Source organism: Schistocerca gregaria, chromosome 7, assembly GCF_023897955.1.
Source record: "Schistocerca gregaria isolate iqSchGreg1 chromosome 7, iqSchGreg1.2, whole genome shotgun sequence".
NCBI lineage: Eukaryota > Metazoa > Arthropoda > Insecta > Orthoptera > Acrididae > Schistocerca > Schistocerca gregaria.
Window position 1 is genome coordinate 96,276,066 of NC_064926.1, and position 19,785 is coordinate 96,295,850.

General features: G+C 42.3%; 1 protein-coding gene across 1 annotated transcript in view; it reads right to left on the reverse strand.

Annotated features, from left to right (window-relative positions):
• LOC126281563 (leucine-rich repeat-containing protein 55-like) overlaps window positions 1–19,785 on the reverse strand; it is a 43,942-nt gene that overhangs the window by 14,313 nt on the left and 9,844 nt on the right. Inside the window, exon 2 of the mRNA XM_049980637.1 lies at window positions 16,342–16,627. Within this exon, the coding sequence (XP_049836594.1) occupies window positions 16,342–16,627 (286 nt within the window). The remainder of the gene's footprint in view (window positions 1–16,341; window positions 16,628–19,785) is intronic.

Here is a 19,785-nt window from a genome sequence, read left to right on the forward strand (position 1 = left end):
TAAAAAAACGTAGGTTTGTGATAAAAAACATACTTCCGTGCATTTTTTTATGGTTCGTATTAAGCAGTTACACTAGCCCCTCTCCTCACGTTCGGTCTGTGGAATCGATTCGTCAGTATTTGATGTGGTTTACGAAATATATCCAGCGGTAATGTTAGGTGACTCACCCTTTATATTTTCTTTCTTCCTGGCTGGTTAATTCCACAGTTTACAGACACAGTGAAACTGACAGTCTACTGCTCCTCGCAAATGCGAGAAACCTGGAAACACCAAAAGCCAACCCAAAAAATAAAGCTTCTACTCACATTTCCGATGAATAAACATTGAAGAAGAGGGGTGATTTTGGGTGTCTTTGTGTCCTGAAGCCTGGATCCTTCACAAGCTCCTCAGATGTTAAATCCCATAGTATTTGGAGCCATTTGATTCGTTAACCCAACGACATCATCAGTTACGATTGCAGTGAGCGCCGGACCATCGGGATTCGACGGACGATCAACGGAAACAAGCCGGCTCTTCTGGTGAATCACATTTTGCTACACTAGATGGATGGTGGTCTCCACAGACGCCGTCGGTTATGTGAACGGCGGCGCGCCGCCGACACACGATGGTGGGAGCTGAATTACGCTATCGGAGACAATCTGTTGCACTTGCAGCTACCAGCTCACAGGTGCGGACCACGTGCATCTCTTCATGCTTATATCTTCCCCGACGGCGATGTCGTCTCTCAGCAGTATAGTTCTCTGTGTCTTGGAGCTAAAACCGTGCTACAGTGATTTGAGGAGCATTATAGTGAACTCACATTGATGTCTCGATTAACAAATTCGCCTGATGCAAATCCTATAGGCTATAGCGTCCGTATTAGTCGCTATCGGGCGCCATCACCGTGTACGGAAATCGGCGACCCGTTATATGGGTGAATCACACGACATGTGCGTGGACATGTAATGCCACATACGTCTACAAACCCACCAACAAACTGTTGGATGCCTGATATGCAGAATCACTTATGTATTCCGTTCCGAAGACGAACAAACAAGCGACTAAGCAGGTGGTCGTAATGGCGTGTCTCATCTGTGCACTTTTCCGTAATGTCTTGTTTTTGAAGCTCGTAACTTCTTAATGATTACTTCAGTGTTTTTGATATTGTAGAGGAGACGTCAAAACGTTGCTGTATATATGTTTTGTAATTAACATTCATCAAATTATTACGTCATTCCGCCTTTCTCTTGATAGGCGTCCACAACTGTTTCTCATCGTCTGAATGATAAAATCCGCTACAGTTGCAAAAATTATTTTTTTTCTAAATGTCCTGTTTCTGGACATATGTTCCATGTTTTAGATCATCTTAGTAGTCCAAGAAGGACAAAGGTTTAAATAGATTAGAATAAGTTAGCAAGTGCATCTCTGGTAAATGGCCCGAAAGAGAATATCCTCTTCAATATTAGGTCTACCAGAATGCCTCCCTCAGTGGAGGACAACGATCCAGGCTTAGGGGCACGCCACACGTGTATTCGCAGTGCTGCATAGACCAGAATGAATCACAACTCAAAGTCGAAGTATTATGCACGTATGTGAACGTCTGCTCGCTTCCCGTGGAAATAATAATTTATTGTAAAGAAAAGATTATTAGTCAACTACTCCACATCTACATCTACATCTACGTCTACGTCTACATGATTACTCTGTAATTCATATTTAAGTGCTTGGCAGAGGGTTCATCGAACCACAATCATACTATCTCCCTACCATTCCACTCCCGAATATCGCGCGGGAAAAACGAACAACTAAACCTTTCTGTTCCAGCTCTGATTTCTCTTATTTTATTTTGATGATCATTCCTACCTATGAAGGTTGAGCTTAACAAAATATTTTCTATTCGGAAGAGAAAGTTGGTGACTGAAATTTCGTAAACAGATCTCGCCGCGACGAAAAACGTCTTTGCTTTAATGACTTCCATCCCAACTCGCGTATCATATCTGCCACACTCTGTCCCCTATTAGGTGATAATACAAAACGAGCTGCCCTTTTTTGCACCCTTTCGATGTCCTCCGTCAATCCCACCTGCTAAGGATCCCACACCGCGCAGCAATATTCTAACAGAGGATGAACGAGTATAGTGTAAGCTGTCTCTTTAGTGGACCTGTTGCATCTTCCAAGTGTCCTGCCAATGAAACGCAACCTTTGGCTCGCTTTCCCCACAATATCATCTATATACCTCAGACAGGGAAACCATTGCGCCTTTAGACTCCCAAGCTTTTCCTCTTGTCGTTCCCATTTTTGGAACTCTTTTTCTTCGGGAAAATGAGCAGTACGCTGACGCCAGCAAACACTGTTGTTATAGGGTTCTCCAGTGGCCATGCCTTCTCTGTTTTTTGCTACGCGGCTGGCACACAGCTGTTAGACGTTAGTAGCTAACAAGCAGCGGTAAATTCGTGTAAGAGTGCGCTCTGCAAGAATCAATATTTGTGCTTGAGATCTTGAAATTTATGGAGGAAGTTGGCGATTAGTGTTTTCTGCAGTTGCAAGACGCTCTATCTATTATGTATCCGCGGACGCAAGATATGTCCAGGCTAAATTTGGTGCTGCAAGAACAGCACCTTCAATACATCAAGACCTGTACCAAAAGCAGGCAATATGGCGTGTTTGGTGTATACATATAATATGAGGTATGAAGATACTGCTAGTGCATATTTACACCATACTCTCCAGTGCAGTATCTCTAAAAGGCAAGCTGTCGCGTATTATTTCACAACCATTATTGTTGCCGCATAAACGGATATTGTAGTAGTGACTTTTTTAGTTTATGCCAGATTCTTTTGCAAGTACCTTACAACCATTTTTGTTTAAATACTATCAAACTGCTATTTGTTATGCAATTAGACAAAAGGCGCTGTTATGTGTGATTTGTTGTTACTTCGGCATATTTCGGCGTGACTGCCGTTTTGATGTTATTTGTGAAAATTACAGACTTTGACGCAATATGTCTGTGTTTTCTTTTGTTGACCAAAGAGGAGGTTGCTGTTAACGCAACAATTGGTGTGGTAAATTTTCATAAGACAATAATGTTGAACAAATTTGATAGACCTTGTTGTAACAGTACTTGATTAATTTAACATGCCTAGTTTCTCAAGACAAAAGTAAATCCATCTTCGTTATAGTAAGTAAGTTCTTCTATTTCAAAAGTTTCGTAAAACTGATTGCTAAAACACTGACGCTATATCTATTGTGAATTTCATTCTATTACTGAAAATTAAAGTTGCATACCTTCAGAGATAATATCATTAACAGTTTAAAGTTCAATGAAACTCTTTTCACGTGATGACTGGGTGTTGTGTGATGTCCTTAGGTTAGTTAGGTTTAAGTAGTTCTACGTTCTAGGGGACTGATGACCATAGATGTTAAGTCCAATAGTTCTCAGAGCCATTCGAACCATTTTTTGAAACTCTTTTCAAGATTTGTTCTCTCAGTGATGGCTACCAACTTTTAATAGACAGTATGCATTATTACTTTCAGAAGGCAAATACTGAAGGTGAGTTTGCACTGGTTCCTAACCACAGTTGCAAGTATTGACACCGTGCTTTAGTGGGAAACCTCAGTTATCATGGCGATAAGTACGAGTGAAGTGCAGTGAGGAATGTTGATTCTAGAGGGAATGAACCCCTGTCACACCCTCAAATTCCACTAATTTGTGTTATTACCATTGCCTTAATAATAGCCAGCGATTACGTTTCACAAAAGAGTTCAGGTGAAGAAAACGCAATATTTAATTATAATTACAAATTTTAATAATCTTTGCGAGTTCGTTATTCGATGTTACGAGAACCACTCAGGGTTTGAAGCAGGTTCAGGCAGTTTAGTAGGCGCAAACATCCGCTCGTAATTATAGACTATAGAAGTTCATTCAGCTGAAGAGGGAGTAGAGAGGTTTTAAGTCATGTTGCTAGCTGCAAGTCCATGCCTCTAGTTCCGAGGTTGCCCCCGAAGACCTCTCAGACCTCTGTGAGTATCACGTTTTAATGTTTCCATGTAGTTTTCACATTCCTTTTTGATCCCACGCTGATCTAATTGTAAGTGAGGTAAGCAACGGGAATATACTTCATTGTGCGCAACTGGTTATTTTATAGAATAATCGGATTTTCTTTTCGTACCGTCAAATTATCTAAGCGGACTTAGGTAATTATGCATCTGAGTACACCGCTGTAGTATAAGTATAGCCCTGTCATAATTCGTGAACTGAATAATAATTGACTAATTTCTCTATGCGTTTGCCGTTAATTACGAAACTTACCGTAATTATATTCCCAGACACACACTCATGTTTCGGAAATTGATTAGTATGAAAGCCAAATCAATTCTAACTAAAAGAAGATAACTGTTTAAGCGACAGTTGTTTATTTTGGTAGCACAGGGAATTTCCGCGGAACCGGACTCTCTTGTCGCGTTGTGCTTCATTATTGCTGACGTAGCGGATTGTTTTGTCTCCAATGCAGAAAGTAGCCAGTTGGCTACCTACTGAGCTGCAAGTGTTTCCCGCAGGAAGTTGTAAAATGAAAGCCGGCCGCGGTGGTCTTGCGGTTCTAGGCGCTACAGTACGGAACCGCGGGACTGCTACGGTCGCAGGTTCGAATCCTGCCGCGGGCATGGATGTGTGTGATGTTCTTAGGCTAGTTACGTTTAAGTAGTTTATGTTCTAGGGGACTGATGACCTAAAATGTTAAGTCCCATAGCGCTCAGAGCCGTTTGGACCTTTTTTTTTTTTTTTTTTTTTTTAATGAAACGACGATAGTGCTCAGTATTGAAATTCGTTACAAGAAAACGTACGCATCTATATTACGCTGATGAATCAGTCACCCCAGCAACTGAACATAGGGAGACTACTGCTTCAGAATTAACGACGAAGAACCTTAGTTACAAGGTCTAGGGAAATGAAGAATCTGTTGAAGTTCCAGGTACGTCGGCCTCTCTTGATTTAACTTTCGACAAATTTGGCGTTGGTGCTTAGATAAATCACAGATTTATTGGCCGTGATATAACAATTAAGTGTATTAATGAGTCTTGGATGTCATCTAAAGAGTTTGCTTTTCCTGCCTCGGAGCCAAAAAGTAAATTGTGTTTATAGCATCAGTGGCTAAAAAGACTAAACTTTGTTGATGTACTCACTGAAAGTAGATTGTGTGCTATGTAAATATTGTATTATGTCTAGTAAAGAACAAGCTATGTGAAATGCTTAAAACTTTGGTGCAATGGAAAGATAAACCTTACGTGTTTAAGAAACACGAACAAATTCTTGGCAACAAAACGAATATCTGATAATTTTGTTCTGATAATACTGTTGCCAACTTTACTCGCAAACAAGAAAATGTCATCATTCATATGAATTTCGCACTTAAAATAAAAATACAGTGCAACAGCCGTGCTCAGAGCAGCAGCCATGCTGCTGTTGGGAATACTGGATATACTATTTCGGATAAAAAATGACTGCATTATTCAGTATCTACACTGCTGGACATCACCGGTCCATACTGGGATGACGGCAACTTCACAGCTACACTGAGGATGCGTGTGAAATATGGGGATGTGCCTGTCAGAAATCACGTAGAAACCGCGCCATTAAATGCACTTTACTCAAGTCGGAGCAATGAACTAATATCCGTTTATGGCTTTTTAATTCACTAAAATATCACCAATAAAGCGAATGGGTCACAGTTTTTTTATTATTTTGACAGGTGACACCTGCGATATGTGAGGGACAGACAGGATCTCACTGCGTCTAGGCTAAGTTGAAAGATCGTTTGAGGTGTCCTTGATACTGTTCTAGTACGTGAGTTAACAGGTCAGGGTTATTGACAGTGATCGTGCACAATCTAGAAAACTATGAACTTGATATGCCGGATCTGTGTCGGCAAGCTATGCCGCAATGACTGGATATCTTCGATGGGTGCAAGCTGTAATACCTGAAAAGTTTCCTCAACCTAAATATGTACACTGTAGTTTTCACGGCCCCGGTCTGACTCTGCTCAGCCGTTTCGAAACTGCACAGACACGTATCCTCAGCTATAAATTTCACTGCGGATTGTTCACAAATGTTCAGATGTGTGTGAAATCTGCTAAGGTCATCAGTCCCTAAGCTTACACACTACTTAACCTAAATTATCCTAAGGACAAACACACGCACCCATGCCCGAGGGAGGACTCGATCCTCCGCCGGGACCAGCCGCACAGTCCATGAATGCAGCGCCCGAAACCGTTCGGCTAATCCCGCGCGGCTGATTGTTCACAAAGCACAAATGTTCTGAAAGTAAAAGTCACGGAATATTGCGATGAGCGTATCACAAGGACCAGTCTTTTGTCTATGTGTGAAACGAGATGGGTTGAAAGACACAATTCACTCATAAGAGTGGGGAACATTTACATTCGAATCTTGTACCCCCTGGAAGTGCTGTTAACAGAGCCGCAAATTGAATACCTCGGATAAGGCCAGTCACGCTCTTTGTGCTTTGGAGAAGAGCGAATTCCTGGTCTCACTTTGTACAATTAAAGAAATGTTTTCATTAATAATCACTTCTGAAAGTCCAGTGTTATCTCTCAAAGGCAACTGAAAATATACAGCATATTTGCGACTTCTTGAGTTGTTTTCATTAATAATCACTTCTGAAAGTCCACTTCTTGAGTGACATACGTAAATGTGCAAGATTGCAGATTCAAAGAAGTGTTCTCTGAAATAAAGCTGGTAGCAGAAGAAGATGGAACCGAACTACTTCCTCATCGTATTAATTCACAACAGAGGTAGATATAAAATGTGGCATTACCATGTGATGTCACTACTCCAGAGGACTGCTTCATATTGGACAACGTAACGGCGCAGCTTCATTAAATATTTGTGAATCATAAGTCATCGGTTACCGCTTTAACTTCAGTTTTACGGAAACAATGCACTGACGAACATTTTGCTGACAGAGAATCCATTGCTACAAGCCACATTGTTGAATGTGGGTTCAAGTCAGAAATTCAATTGCAGAAGCGCAAATGGAATAAGATACCAAAATGCTAATCGACCTAATTGTGCTCTCCCAGCTTCATGTCACTGCAATAAGATTTTTTTCGTTAATACGAACCGTGAAAGCTTTGGCTACCATTCCACTACCCATAGTAATACCTGCACGAATCTTCTCATCATCAAGAAGACAGGAGAACTATTTGTGCGGCAGCATTGGAAGTACCAGACTCTCTGTCTTAGCACTGTTGTTTCTTCATAGGGCCTCAACATTGGGCTACATCCTGATGAAATAATTAAAAAGTATGCTGAATTTGGTTCTCAGAGACTTGCCACGTATTAAAACGTAATATCTTGTCTACTGAAATAGCCAGGAGGTGTGGCCGTGCGGTTCTAGGCGCTTCAGTCTGGAACCGCGTGACCGCTACGGTCGCAGGTTCGAATTCTGCCTCGGGCATGAATGTGTGTGATGTCCCTAGGTTAGTTAGGTTGAAGTAGTACTAAGTTCTAGGGGACTGATGACCGCCGATGTTCAGTCCCATAGTGCTCAGAGCCGTTTGAACCTATCTACTGAAATATATGTGCGCATTTATGAGTTAGAATAATGTTACAATTTACAATTGAGGGTTTGTTGTCTGAGACCCAACTCTCTCCAAAACAAAATACTGGCCACGGCCCTGGGGCCAGTTTTCACGGTTCCCTGCTCAGTCGTTTCGAAACTGCACAGTTTTTCTCGGTTGACATATTTCATTTCGACTGGTAAACAAATGGAAAGTTAATGGAGCACCTTTTCACATTGCACGCTTAAGGTAAAGGATGGTGCTTACGTTAAAAATTAATTCACTGAAGAAAAATTTATTTGTTATAGCTTTTAAATAATATTGCTTCATGTTGCCGGGTAATGACGCCTAGCAAGGGTGTACGCGAACAAAGGTAACTTTCACGCCGCTGGTGTGGTGTACAAGCAAATATCATTTCAGGGCGTGGTCTGACCATGTTACCAAATTTTCGTAAAATATATCTCGTTATAATGGTAAATGAGGTAAGGACAAGTTAAGAAACAACACATTCAACCTCAGATAAACGTTTGAAGCTCACTAATGTGAAAACATATTTGTGGGCGCTAATAATTGAGATTCTGATCGTCCCAAGATAGCACAACAACAATCAGTTTAGTTGTTGTAGCCGTAGCCTGTGAGAAAATTCCACACAATTTGCTCACTATAAACAGCTTGGGACATACAGTTGTATTGAGGGAGTAGTTTTAAACGGGTAAGTGAAGATGCGACCTGAGTTTGTGTTTTCCAGTAAAATACGAGCTCGACAATACGATTAAATGCAGGAGAGACGAAGGTGGACAGGCCAAGATAATTATCTGCAAAATTTGGGTGTATGTTTACGAGTAGTTGACACGTTGAAATTCGTCAACTCGGGTGTTTAAGTAACAAAAGGATGGTGCATAGAGCATGGCACACGGGCAGGGACTTATTTGATAGGAGCTATGGCAGTGACTACGGTGGCAAGTATTCGATAGAACTAGCATAGAATTGTGATTTGTTTAAAGTTAATACATGGTTGCTCTTTCATGTAAAAACAGCAAAAATAATTAATTTTTTTAATCCCAGAAATCTGCTTTGTGGCCTTTGGTGGAAATTTTTTCTTTCTTCTCGTGTTAATACATCAAGCGAAAATTTTATAAACCAGTCGAAGTGAGTGAGGAATATAATGTACACTCGCATTTTATTAACTTTATAGTCTGTTAGGAGGGAGAGAGAAACAAGTAGAGAGAACTTAGAAATAAAAAAAAGAGAAGGAGACCTGAATTTACTAGAAAATTTTATGAAAGGAATTGGTACTAAGTGGAATAACATGTAAATCATTTTTCAGTTGAAATTCGTAGCATATTTTATTTACTCTTAAATAGAGGGGAAGAGACTGTAACAACTTTGAATGGTTCCCTGGCTCAGCTGTAGTGGAAGAACAACAAATGGGTGATGGAAGTGGAACACAGCAAACCATGTCCAACATGTCAAAATAGCAGGTAGCCTTAGTGAAACATGGACTAAAATCATTATACAAAAAAATGGTCATGGACGTAACGGAAGATGAGACGTGGGTTCTAGTAAAGCTGAGAGAATTCGACTTGTCAGAGTCGGCCTAGCTAATGCTGAGTTGTTAGATGTGGAAGTTTTGAAAAATAATGAATTACTTGTGATTCTGCCTCACTGTACAGTAGTAGCAAATCTGTGTGAGATGGGAAGACTATACAAGGGAATGCACAAATACCACCTGACAATGTATTTAATAATGTATACCAGTGTAAGATAAACTGAGGTGGGAACAGTGCCTGGAGGAAACAGATGATGTTTTGTAAGATGACAGTATCCATGGTTACCTCCAATGTCACCATTTGATTGAGCGACTGACAATTAGAATTAACAGCCGAAGATAACAGATGATCCAGCCCTGTTCACAAACCCCAGAATATCGAATAGTTTGATTAGGACAAAGCAACAATCACAAAACGTCACTGTTGAAAGTGCAGCGCGCGCCTTGTTGCATCGTGTGTAGAAACGTGTTGCTTTACCAGTGACGGCACATGGACCGTGCTGTCGAACGTCAACGTTGAGCGTGCTAAGTTCAACGTGCTGCTGAACGCTCAGAAATGATGCGACTTGTGCATACGGTACGTGGGCCCCAACGTGGTATACGCTATCACAATGCCCTCCATCGGCAGTTGCGGGATGTTTCTAGTTCGCAAATCCCACTGTTTACGAATCGAGGGCGTGTAAAATACCCACATTAGCTCCATTAAAACGCACATTTCGCGCACCGTCTACGAAAAGGAAAGTACCATGTTCAGTCAATAAGGACACAGGCTTATAAAAGTTCCATTACAAACAGTGGGTTGCAAATTTGCAATTCTTCTCCACATAAGATAAACATTATTTCCTCATTCCAACATTTAAGTAAAACCCCTTACTTGATCACTGTTCCTACCCAGTAGCAGAATCTTTGTAGCATCTGAATTACGAAGCGTAAAAGAAAAAAGAGCAAAATATCTTTATGCAAGTAGCGAAAGCTGTCCTATAGATAAAGCCAAGCGACAAAGTTACCCTTCAAAGAAAGGTGAACTTATATTTACATATTTTTTTTATTACAAAGAGCAGCTAACCCTCAGACCGAACATACTGAGCTACCGTGCCGGCATTTATAGGTTAGTGACACTACTGACTTCGCTAAACCAACAACTCGCTGTTTCACACTCAATCAAAGCATGTTACCACTTGCTGAAAACCGTAATCGTAGCTATCTTACAAATTGAAATTTAATTATAACAAATTGTACCAAGAACAAGGCGTTTTGGGTAGATCTTCAGTGTGTCGCTGCCTTCAAATAGCATACTCTCATAATACGTAAATTACAATAATTCTTTTGCCACGAATATGATGTTTCTCATTATTTTATTGGAACGAATCACACAGTTAACGACGGGTTATCCAGTGATTCTCAATTTCCTGGTGCCCAGAAACGGCATGTATACGTATAGGCATGAAATGAATGCCAAGATGGCGCCTCACAACTCTGTACTGAAGGGGGATGGCGTGCGTGTGACGCAGGTGGCGTTGTGCTGTCTCGTTGGTCAACGCTCAGACGCACGCTCAGAATATCTGACATGCCAGATGTTGCTCTGCACGTTCGTAAAGGCTCCCGAGCCTGTTATTCCACACTATGACGTCAGAAACTCACAAGGGAACCTCCCCATCACACCCCCCTCAGATATATTAATAAGTTGGCACAGTGGACAGGCCTTGAAAAACTGAAGACAGATCAATCGAGAAAACAGGAAGAAGTTGTGTGGAACTATGGAAAAAAATAAGCAAAATATACAAACTCAGTAGTCCCTGAGAAAGATAGAGTGGAGAGGATATGAAATGTAGACTGGCAATGGCAAGGACAGCGTTTCTGAAGAAGAGAAATTTGTTAACATCGAGTATTGATTTAAATGTCAGGAAGTCGTTTCTGAAAGTATTTGTATGGAGTGTATCGATGTATGGAAGTGAAAAGTGGACGATAAATAGTTTAGACAAGAAGATAATAGAAGCTTTCGAAATGTGGTGCTACAGAAGAATGCTGAAGATTAGATGGGTAGGTAACATAACTAATGAGGAGGTATTGAATAGAATTGGGGAGAAGAGGAGTTTGTGGCACAATTTAACTAGAAGAAGGGATCGGTTGGTAGGACATGTTCTGAAACATCGAGGGAACACCAATTTATTATTAGAAGGCAGCGTGGAGGGTAAAATCGTAGAGAGAGACCAAGAGATGAATACACTAAGCAGATTCAGAAGGATGTAGGTTGCAGTAAGTATTGGGAGATGAAGAAGCTTGCACAGGATAGAGTAGCATAGAGAGCTGCATGAAACCAGTCTCAGGACTGAAGACCACAATAAAAATAACAGTCGACTTTGATCGAACATGAGAATTAGTGCATCAAAGTCAAAATTAGATTCAGACAGACTAAAAAATTCTGGACACCGAAATATAAAATAGTAAGCCTGAGAGCAGAGTTCAATTGTACTTTACCTATGGTTCGAAAAGCTTGTGAAGTTAAGCGAGACAAAGGACAGAAAAATTAGTGAGAAGTAGCAATAACACCGACTGGCACATGCTGATACCAAATGTTCACTGGGTACAAATACACTCCTGGAAATTGAAATAAGAACACCGTGAATTCATTGTCCCAGGTTGGGGAAACTTTATTGACACATTCCTAAGGTCAGATACATCACATGATCACACTGACAGAATCACAGGCACATAGACACAGGCAACAGAGCACGCACAATGTCGGCACTAGTACAGTGTATATCCACCTTTCGCAGCAATGCAGGCTGCTATTCTCCCATGGAGACGATCGTAGAGATGCTGGATGTAGTCCTGTGGAACGGCTTGCCATTCCATTTCCACCTGGCGCCTCAGATGGACCAGCGTTCGTGCTGGACGTGCAGACCGCGTGAGACGACGCTTCATCCAGTCCCGAACATGCTCAATGGGGGACAGATCCGGAGATCTTGCTGGCCAGGGTAGTTGACTTACACCTTCTAGAGCACGTTGGGTGGCACGGGATACATGCGGACGTGCATTGTCCTGTTGGAACAGCAAGTTCCCTTGCCGGTCTAGGAATGGTAGAACGATGGGTTCGATGACGGTTTGGATGTACCATGCACTATTCAGTGTCCCCTCGACGATCACCAGAGGTGTACGGCCAGTGTAGGAGGTCGCTCCTGCGGTCGCTGCGGTCCAGTCCCAGGTCGACGGGCACGTGCACCTTCCGCCGACCACTGGCGACAACATCGATGTACTGTGGAGACCTCACGCCCCACGCGTTGAGCAATTCGGCGGTATGTCCACCCGGCCTCCCGCAAGCCCACTATACGCCCTCGCTCAAAGTCCGTCAACTGCACATACGGTTCATGTCCACGCTGTCGCGGCATGCTACCAGTGTTAAACACTGCGATGGAGCTCCGTATGCCACGGCAAACTGGCTGACACTGACGGCGGCGGTGCACAAATGCTGCGCAGCTAGCGCCATTCGACGGCCAACACCGCGGTTCCTGGTGTGTCAGCTGTGCCGTGCGTGTGATCATTGCTTGTACAGCCCTCTCGCAGTGTCCGGAGCAAGTATGGTGGGTCTGACACACCGGTGTCAGTGTGTTCTCTTTTCCATTTCCAGGAGTGTATTAATGACGTTCAGAAAGACTCCACCATGGGAGGAAACGTTATGAGCCAAATACTGTTCATGCATAAAGGAATGTAGGTCAGACATCTAGAGAGAACAACCCAAAAGTAAGAAAATTATATGCAGAAAAAGAGCATTTTTGGAAACACTAATGATTTGTAACAGACAGCAGCGACGGAAGGGTGCTGTCGGTGATGGGTACGAATCGGTTCGGCAGTTCACTGTCGCCAAACTGGGCAGAAGATAGGAAGACAGGTTTTGTACGAAACTGCCTGGATTGGTACACAGAACTTCAGACAGTGTCTATTGCTTAAGTCTTCTGAACTGCAGAAGAATTTAGGAACAAATTTTTAAAAACACTTTCGTGCCAATGTCGTCAGCTCAAAGAAAAGGCTGAAATTTTCAACTCTCATAATTATCCAGATGCGAGACATATAAAATGAAACACTATCAACATAAGTATTTATGCCTAGCACAGCCAATTTAATTCTCATGCTAGTACGAAAGTTGTCACAGCAGGTACAAGTGATTATTATGATGAGAGGAGATATACCATGAAGCAGTTAATTTCGACTCTGGAAAATCTGGGCAATGATTCTCGTAATGACATGAATTACAGTGGCAATAGAGATGTTTTCCGCTAGAAAGACATTTTGAGCAGCATGAAAGGAGTTTCCAAACAAGGAATCAAGAGAATAAGGATTAGAGAAATCGGTGGAATAAATGTAGTAATGACTGGCCAAGGAATGGAAATTGTTTTCAGTTAGATAACAGGTACACTAACAACCGACCTCGGCAATGGGCAAGGAGAGACTTATAAAATAATAACATAGAAATGCGACCATCTGCTTCAGCTGTAGGGAAAGTGCTGTGAGCGTGTGTAGGGATTCTATCCATTCATGCAAACAGGAAATGGAGTAATTCAACAGTTTACAAGAAATTGGTAATGAAAATATGAAAGTTACCGAAGGTGCATAAAGACGCGAACAGAATATGTTAGGCGAACAAACGCAAAACAGTGGGACAATAAATTATAGTAAACTGGGAGGCCTTGGCGATGACAGCTTATGTCATGAGCCAGTGAGTAATGAAAAAATAAATTTGGAAGACGACAGGTGCCTGGAGATGAGTGGATTTAGGGACAAACATTTAAATAATATTAATGGAGCTTTGGATAAAAGATAAGAAAAGGAAGAAACCTCGTTTATAAATATGCTGTACAGACACGATATTTGTGAAGGTTTGTTCAGAGAGAAGGAGCCGCAAAGGAAACCTGTATGTGAAGACTTGTGTGAATTATGGCAAGGTGGTATGGTAATGATTGTAGACATTGCAAATGATGCTGTGGTAATGTCAAGAGAGGTTTTGAAGAACTGTAAAGCTATTACATCATGTACGTTATTACCCATTCCGAAACTGAAACTGAAAAGGACAATTCTAAAGAAATGTATTGAAGGAAATGAGGAGGCCAATACAGTCGTGGGATGTGAAAGAAAGGAACGGAAGCTCAAGTCACTGATAGTGGAAGGACAGAATGTGAATGTTATAATAGGCAGTGATTATTTATGGAAGAATAAAGGAAGAATAGATTTATGTAATGGATGTATGGACTCAACAATATACGGGAAGCAAAGAGTATTATGTCTTGAAGAAAAATAGAAGAAGAAAGTGGAATCATTGTGTTTGTGAGTTATTGAAATAAGCCTGGAAGACTCACAGGAAGAAAGGGATCATGCAGTGATTCATGATAAAGCAGAATTGTCATCATCGAGATGGTGGAAACTTTGCTGATGGCCCGTAATTAAATGGCGGAAACCTGTCAGAAGTTAACGTTGGCTGCGATCAACACTGTTTTAAATAATTTTATCACAATAAGATCGCTGTTCGCCAACAATGGTATATAAAAATATGAAGCTTGTGAGTCGGGCAGAGGGTAAAAGGACTATTGGTTTAGCATACAGTAGGGAAGAAAGGAATTTATAGGAAGTTGAGGATGAGGAGAAGGAACGAGGTACCTACTGTGATTTGGAAGAAGTATCGAAACTTTAAGGTGAGATTAATATTTTTACAATTGATTTACAACAGATGCTAAAGCAATGTGAAAGGGAAAAGATGGAAGCTGAAGCGTTGTTTGAGAAAATCAACATTAGAGATTCAAATGTTCTGACATGGAAAGGGATTTGAAATCAATCAAGATGATGATATAGAAGTGGTAAAAGGAAATATGCATTACTAAATACTGGCTGAACAAATTACAAGTGGCAGTCAACAGCTCCGTTTTGTCCAGGATGCCTGTACACACAGTTACTATTCACTCTTATCTCTACGGAAACCTAGTTTTGACCACAACCCCCTTTCACTGTGCTGACCTTAAGCCACGTTACTGGGAGGTGTTGGATGCCCTGATGGTACCACTCTACTGGTACACGCCAGAGCCAGCGTCTTGCTGCATCAATAACTTCCCCACCATGCACGCATTGCTTCCTTCGGGGTGCATCCTTCATTGGACCTAACAGATGGAAGTCGCAAGGTGCGAGAAACGGGCTGTGGCGCCGCGCGGAATTAGCCGAGAGGTCTTACAAAGCCATCAACGGACTTTAACTCTCATCGTCAAAGAAGTTACTATATTCGTAAAAAGCGCTGGAGAAAATGTTACTCATCTAGAGCGAGGTACAAACACGAAGTAAATGTCGTACCGACAGTGCAGTGATAACGCGATTAATATGTTAAAAGTTGTAAGTGGGGGAAACTAGGAAAAATATTAACACTAAACTGAAAACAAAATTCCTGTATGACAATTTAAATTAAAGTGACAATCCCAATAAAACAAGAAAAACTAATTTTATTTTACTCTGGTATGAGGTAGTGTGAAGGCTTGTAGGGGAGAATGCGTCGTAAGATGTGTCGGATAATTTTCCGTTAAGGAACTGAAGGGAGGGGTCCACAGAATATCTGCGGAATGTAACTGTCGTAAAAACATATGGCCTTCACGGTCTGTATCTTCAACTGGAAAATGAAGTGTAAGTGTAACAAAAAACATTGTTTAAATAAGTTTAATCGAAAGATATAGCAGCTAGGGAAAGGTAATAAACACATTTTTGCAGTTACTAGTGGTAGTCACTATGAGTATCGACCCAAATAAATGTACAAGTGAGCCAGTCAGAACGGGGTTCCTGATAGGGGTTTGCTGGACTTACAGACCTCACAACAGTGATGATATTCTGTTACTGACAACGGCATTCATGCTATCGACATAAGCGAGGCATTGTATTCTGGTCCCTTCTGACAGTTTGAGACCATGTCGGATTCATTTCGCCGGCCGAAGTGGCCGAGCGGTTCTAGGTGCTACAGTCTGGAGCCGCGTGACCGCTACGGTCGCAGGTTCGAATCCTGCCTCGGGCATGGGTGTGTGTGATGTCCTTAGGTTAGTTAGGTTTAAGTTCTAGGGGACTGATGACCCCAGCAGTTAAGTCCCATAGTGCTCAGAGCCATTTGAACCATTTTTTGGATTCATTTCACACATCGGCACCAACACCAGCACGACTGAAGTCAGCATTCGACGTGCGGTGATTGCAAACGTAAATTATTCAGCACTATGTTTTACCTCAGACAGGCGACCCTCGGTGATTTCCAATACTTCCAGTTGCTCCAGTCCTCTGAAGGACCAGCTGTCGAGTGTGGTTATCCGGTGCTGAGTGATGCTCAGCATCCTGGGGGAGTGGCCGAGGAACCTGGGCACCCTGGTGAGCCCGACGCAGGATACCCGCTCGACACTGTGCTGGCACGTACAGCCTGCAGGGCAGGCTGTGGCAGCGTCGGCGCAGACCGACAGGAAAACCAGGGCGAGAACCACGAGTAGCGCGGCGATTGGCTGCGACAGCACCAAGTCCCTGAAAAGTCCAGATCAGCAACGCTGCCGTCAGTCGCTCACCGTACGGCGCCGTGCAGTCTATAACGTGCTTCACTTGCTGACCGTTTTCACTTATTGTGACATCAGTAAGAGGTCGATGCTTCAGTCGGAGAAGGGGTGGCACAAGGTCAGGACCCGCCTAAAAAGTATTTGAGTAACTGTTTTTATACAAAAAATTATATTTCGTTCCAGCGATCTTTCAGAACCTTCCTATTGAGCAAGATGGATTCCGACTAGGACGGAACTGCGCTGATCGAGCCTTAACTTTATCGGCATTTACTGAAGCAGGATACCAAAGATGCAGAAAGGCTCCTTTCACTGCTCTAAGAGCAACATATGACGCTGTTTTGAGTCATGGACTGCTTTGTAAATTATTAGAAGTTGTTGCATGGAGAGAGATGACAAAAGTAAGTGAAAACATGTGAGCTGGAAGAACATTTACAAAACCTACGGCGAAAAATACTAGCTCTCCAAAAGTGTTGAATAATGGCTTACCAAAGTGATCCATCTTCGCCCTTCTCTTGTTTAATTTATGCTTACCTGATACACCTCGTAGACAGTCCAGAAGCTTTGGCCATGTGACCGACTGGGCAACAGCCACCCAACACAAGATCTCTGAAATAACTGAGGAAATCGTAACTTCTGATACAGACATCTCAAGCCAATATTTCCGTAAATGGATGCTACAACTCAAATAAGGCGAAAGTTACATGTTATCACCTGTCCTGTAGATTGGCACATAGAGCCCTTGAAGTCTATTTTCAGGGGGCCAAACTACATCACAGCATGCATCCATAATACATTGGAATCGCGTTAGAGAGGACACTTTCTTTTAAGAAGCACTTGAACATCTGCAAAGCTCAAAAGCAGAAACAACATTCTCCATAAACTCTGGGGCGATGGTTGGGGATCATCAGAAGACGCTCTTCGGGTATCAGCACTCGGATTGTGACACTCAAAAGCAGAGCACTGTGCGCCTCTCTGGATCAATAGCCCACACATAACGGTGATTGACATACAAATTAACGAAGCCATACGCATCGTCAATGGGTCAACACGATCTATTCTCACACACTACTTATTTATCTTGAGCCACTGTCCATCTCCTGATATCAGACGGACGAGTGCGCTACTGCGTGAATACCAGGAGATTGCATCCAGTTTTGAATGACATATTCCCTAGGAAATGAGACACTTAAAGTAGTAAAGGAGTTTTGCTATTTAGGAAGTAAAATAACTGATGATGGTCGAAGTAGAGACGATATAAAATGTAGACTGGCAATGGCAAGGAAAGCGTTTCTGAAGAAGAGAAATTTGTTAACATCGAATATAGATTTATGTATCAGGAAGTCGTTTCTGAAAGTGGAGTGTAGCCATGTATGGAAGTGAACCATGGACGATAACTAGTTTGGACAAGAAGAGAATAGAAGCTTTCGAAAAGTGGCGCTACAGAAGAATGCTGAAGATAAGGTGAATAGATCACGTAACTAATGAGGAGGTATTGAATAGGATTGGGGAGAAGAGAAGTTTGAGGCACACTTGACTAGAAGAAGTGATCGGTTGGTGGGACATGTTTTGAGGCATCAAGGGATCACCAATTTAGTATTGGAGGGCAGCGTGGAGGGTAAAAATCGTACAGGGAGACCAAGGAGGAGGTATTGAATAGGATTGGGGGGAAGAGAAGTTTGAGGCACAACTTGACTAGAAGAAGTGATCGGTTGGTGGGACATGTTTTGAGGCATCAAGGGATCACCAATTTAGTATTGGAGGACAGCGTGGAGGGTAAAAATCGTAGAGGGAGACCAAGAGATGAATACACTAAGCAGATACAGAAGGATGTAGGTTGCAGAAGGTACTGGGAGATGAAGAGGCTTGCACAGGATAGAGTAGCATGGAGAGCTGCATCAAACCAGTCTCAGGACTGAAGACAACAACAACAACAACAACAACAACATTCCCTGCTGAACGAAAAAGACTAAAATTAAAAAAACCCATCGATGAGTGGAAACGCTGCTGGTAACAAAACTGTTCTCCACAATGCCTCAAGAATCCTCCTGGGTTTCACTAGCCTCGGACAATTCTGACTAACTGCACCCGAACAGACCATAGAAGATGTTCAGACACTCTGCGGCAAATCTTCATTACCATCGAGTAAGTGTGAAGTAGAACAATAGGCAGAACTTATGCCATATAAACATGTCCCACAGCGCCTAAAACGTTTCTTTCAAAGACATCCTAAAAGTGACGAGTGGTGGGACAGAGTACATAAAAGACCTGGTGGATGACATCGGAAGTTCACTGAGGCTTTTGGCAGATTATGCTGTGGTGTATCGAGAGGTTGTAACAATGGAAAATTGTACTGAAGTGCAGGAGGATCTGCAGCGAATTGACGCTTGGTGCACGGAATGGCAACTGAATCTCAATGTAGACAAGTGTAATGTGCTGCGTATACATAGAAAGATAGATCCCTTATCATTTAGCTATAAAGTAGCAGGCCAGCAACTGGAAACAGTTAATTCCATAAATTATCTGGGAGTACGCATTAGGAGTGATTTAAAATGGAATCATCGTATAAAGTTCATCGTTGGTAAAGGAGATGCCAGACTGAGATTCATTGGCAGAATCCTAAGGAAATGCAATCCGAAAACAAAGGAAGTAGGTTACAGCACGCTTGTTCGCCCACTGCTCGAGTACTGCCCAGCAGTGTGGGATCCGTACCAGATAGAGTTGATAGAAGAGATAGAGAAGATCCAACGGAGAGCAGCGCGCTTCGTTACAGGATCATTTGGTAATAGCGAAAGCGCTACGGAGATGATAGATAAACTCCAGTGGAGGACTCTGTAGCAGAGACGCTCAGTAGCTCGGTACGGGCTTTTGTTAAAGTTTCGAGAACATACCTTCACCGAAAAGTCAAGCAGTATATTGCTCCCTCCTACGTATATCTCGCGAAGAGACCATGAGGATAAAATCAGAGAGATTAGAGCCCACACAGAAGCATATCGACAATCCTTCTTTCCACGAACAATACGAGAACTGGAATAGAAGGGAGAACCGGTAGAGATACTCAAGGTACCCTCCGCCACACTGGCTTCCGGAGTATGGATGTAGATATAGATGTAGATGTAGATATCCACATAT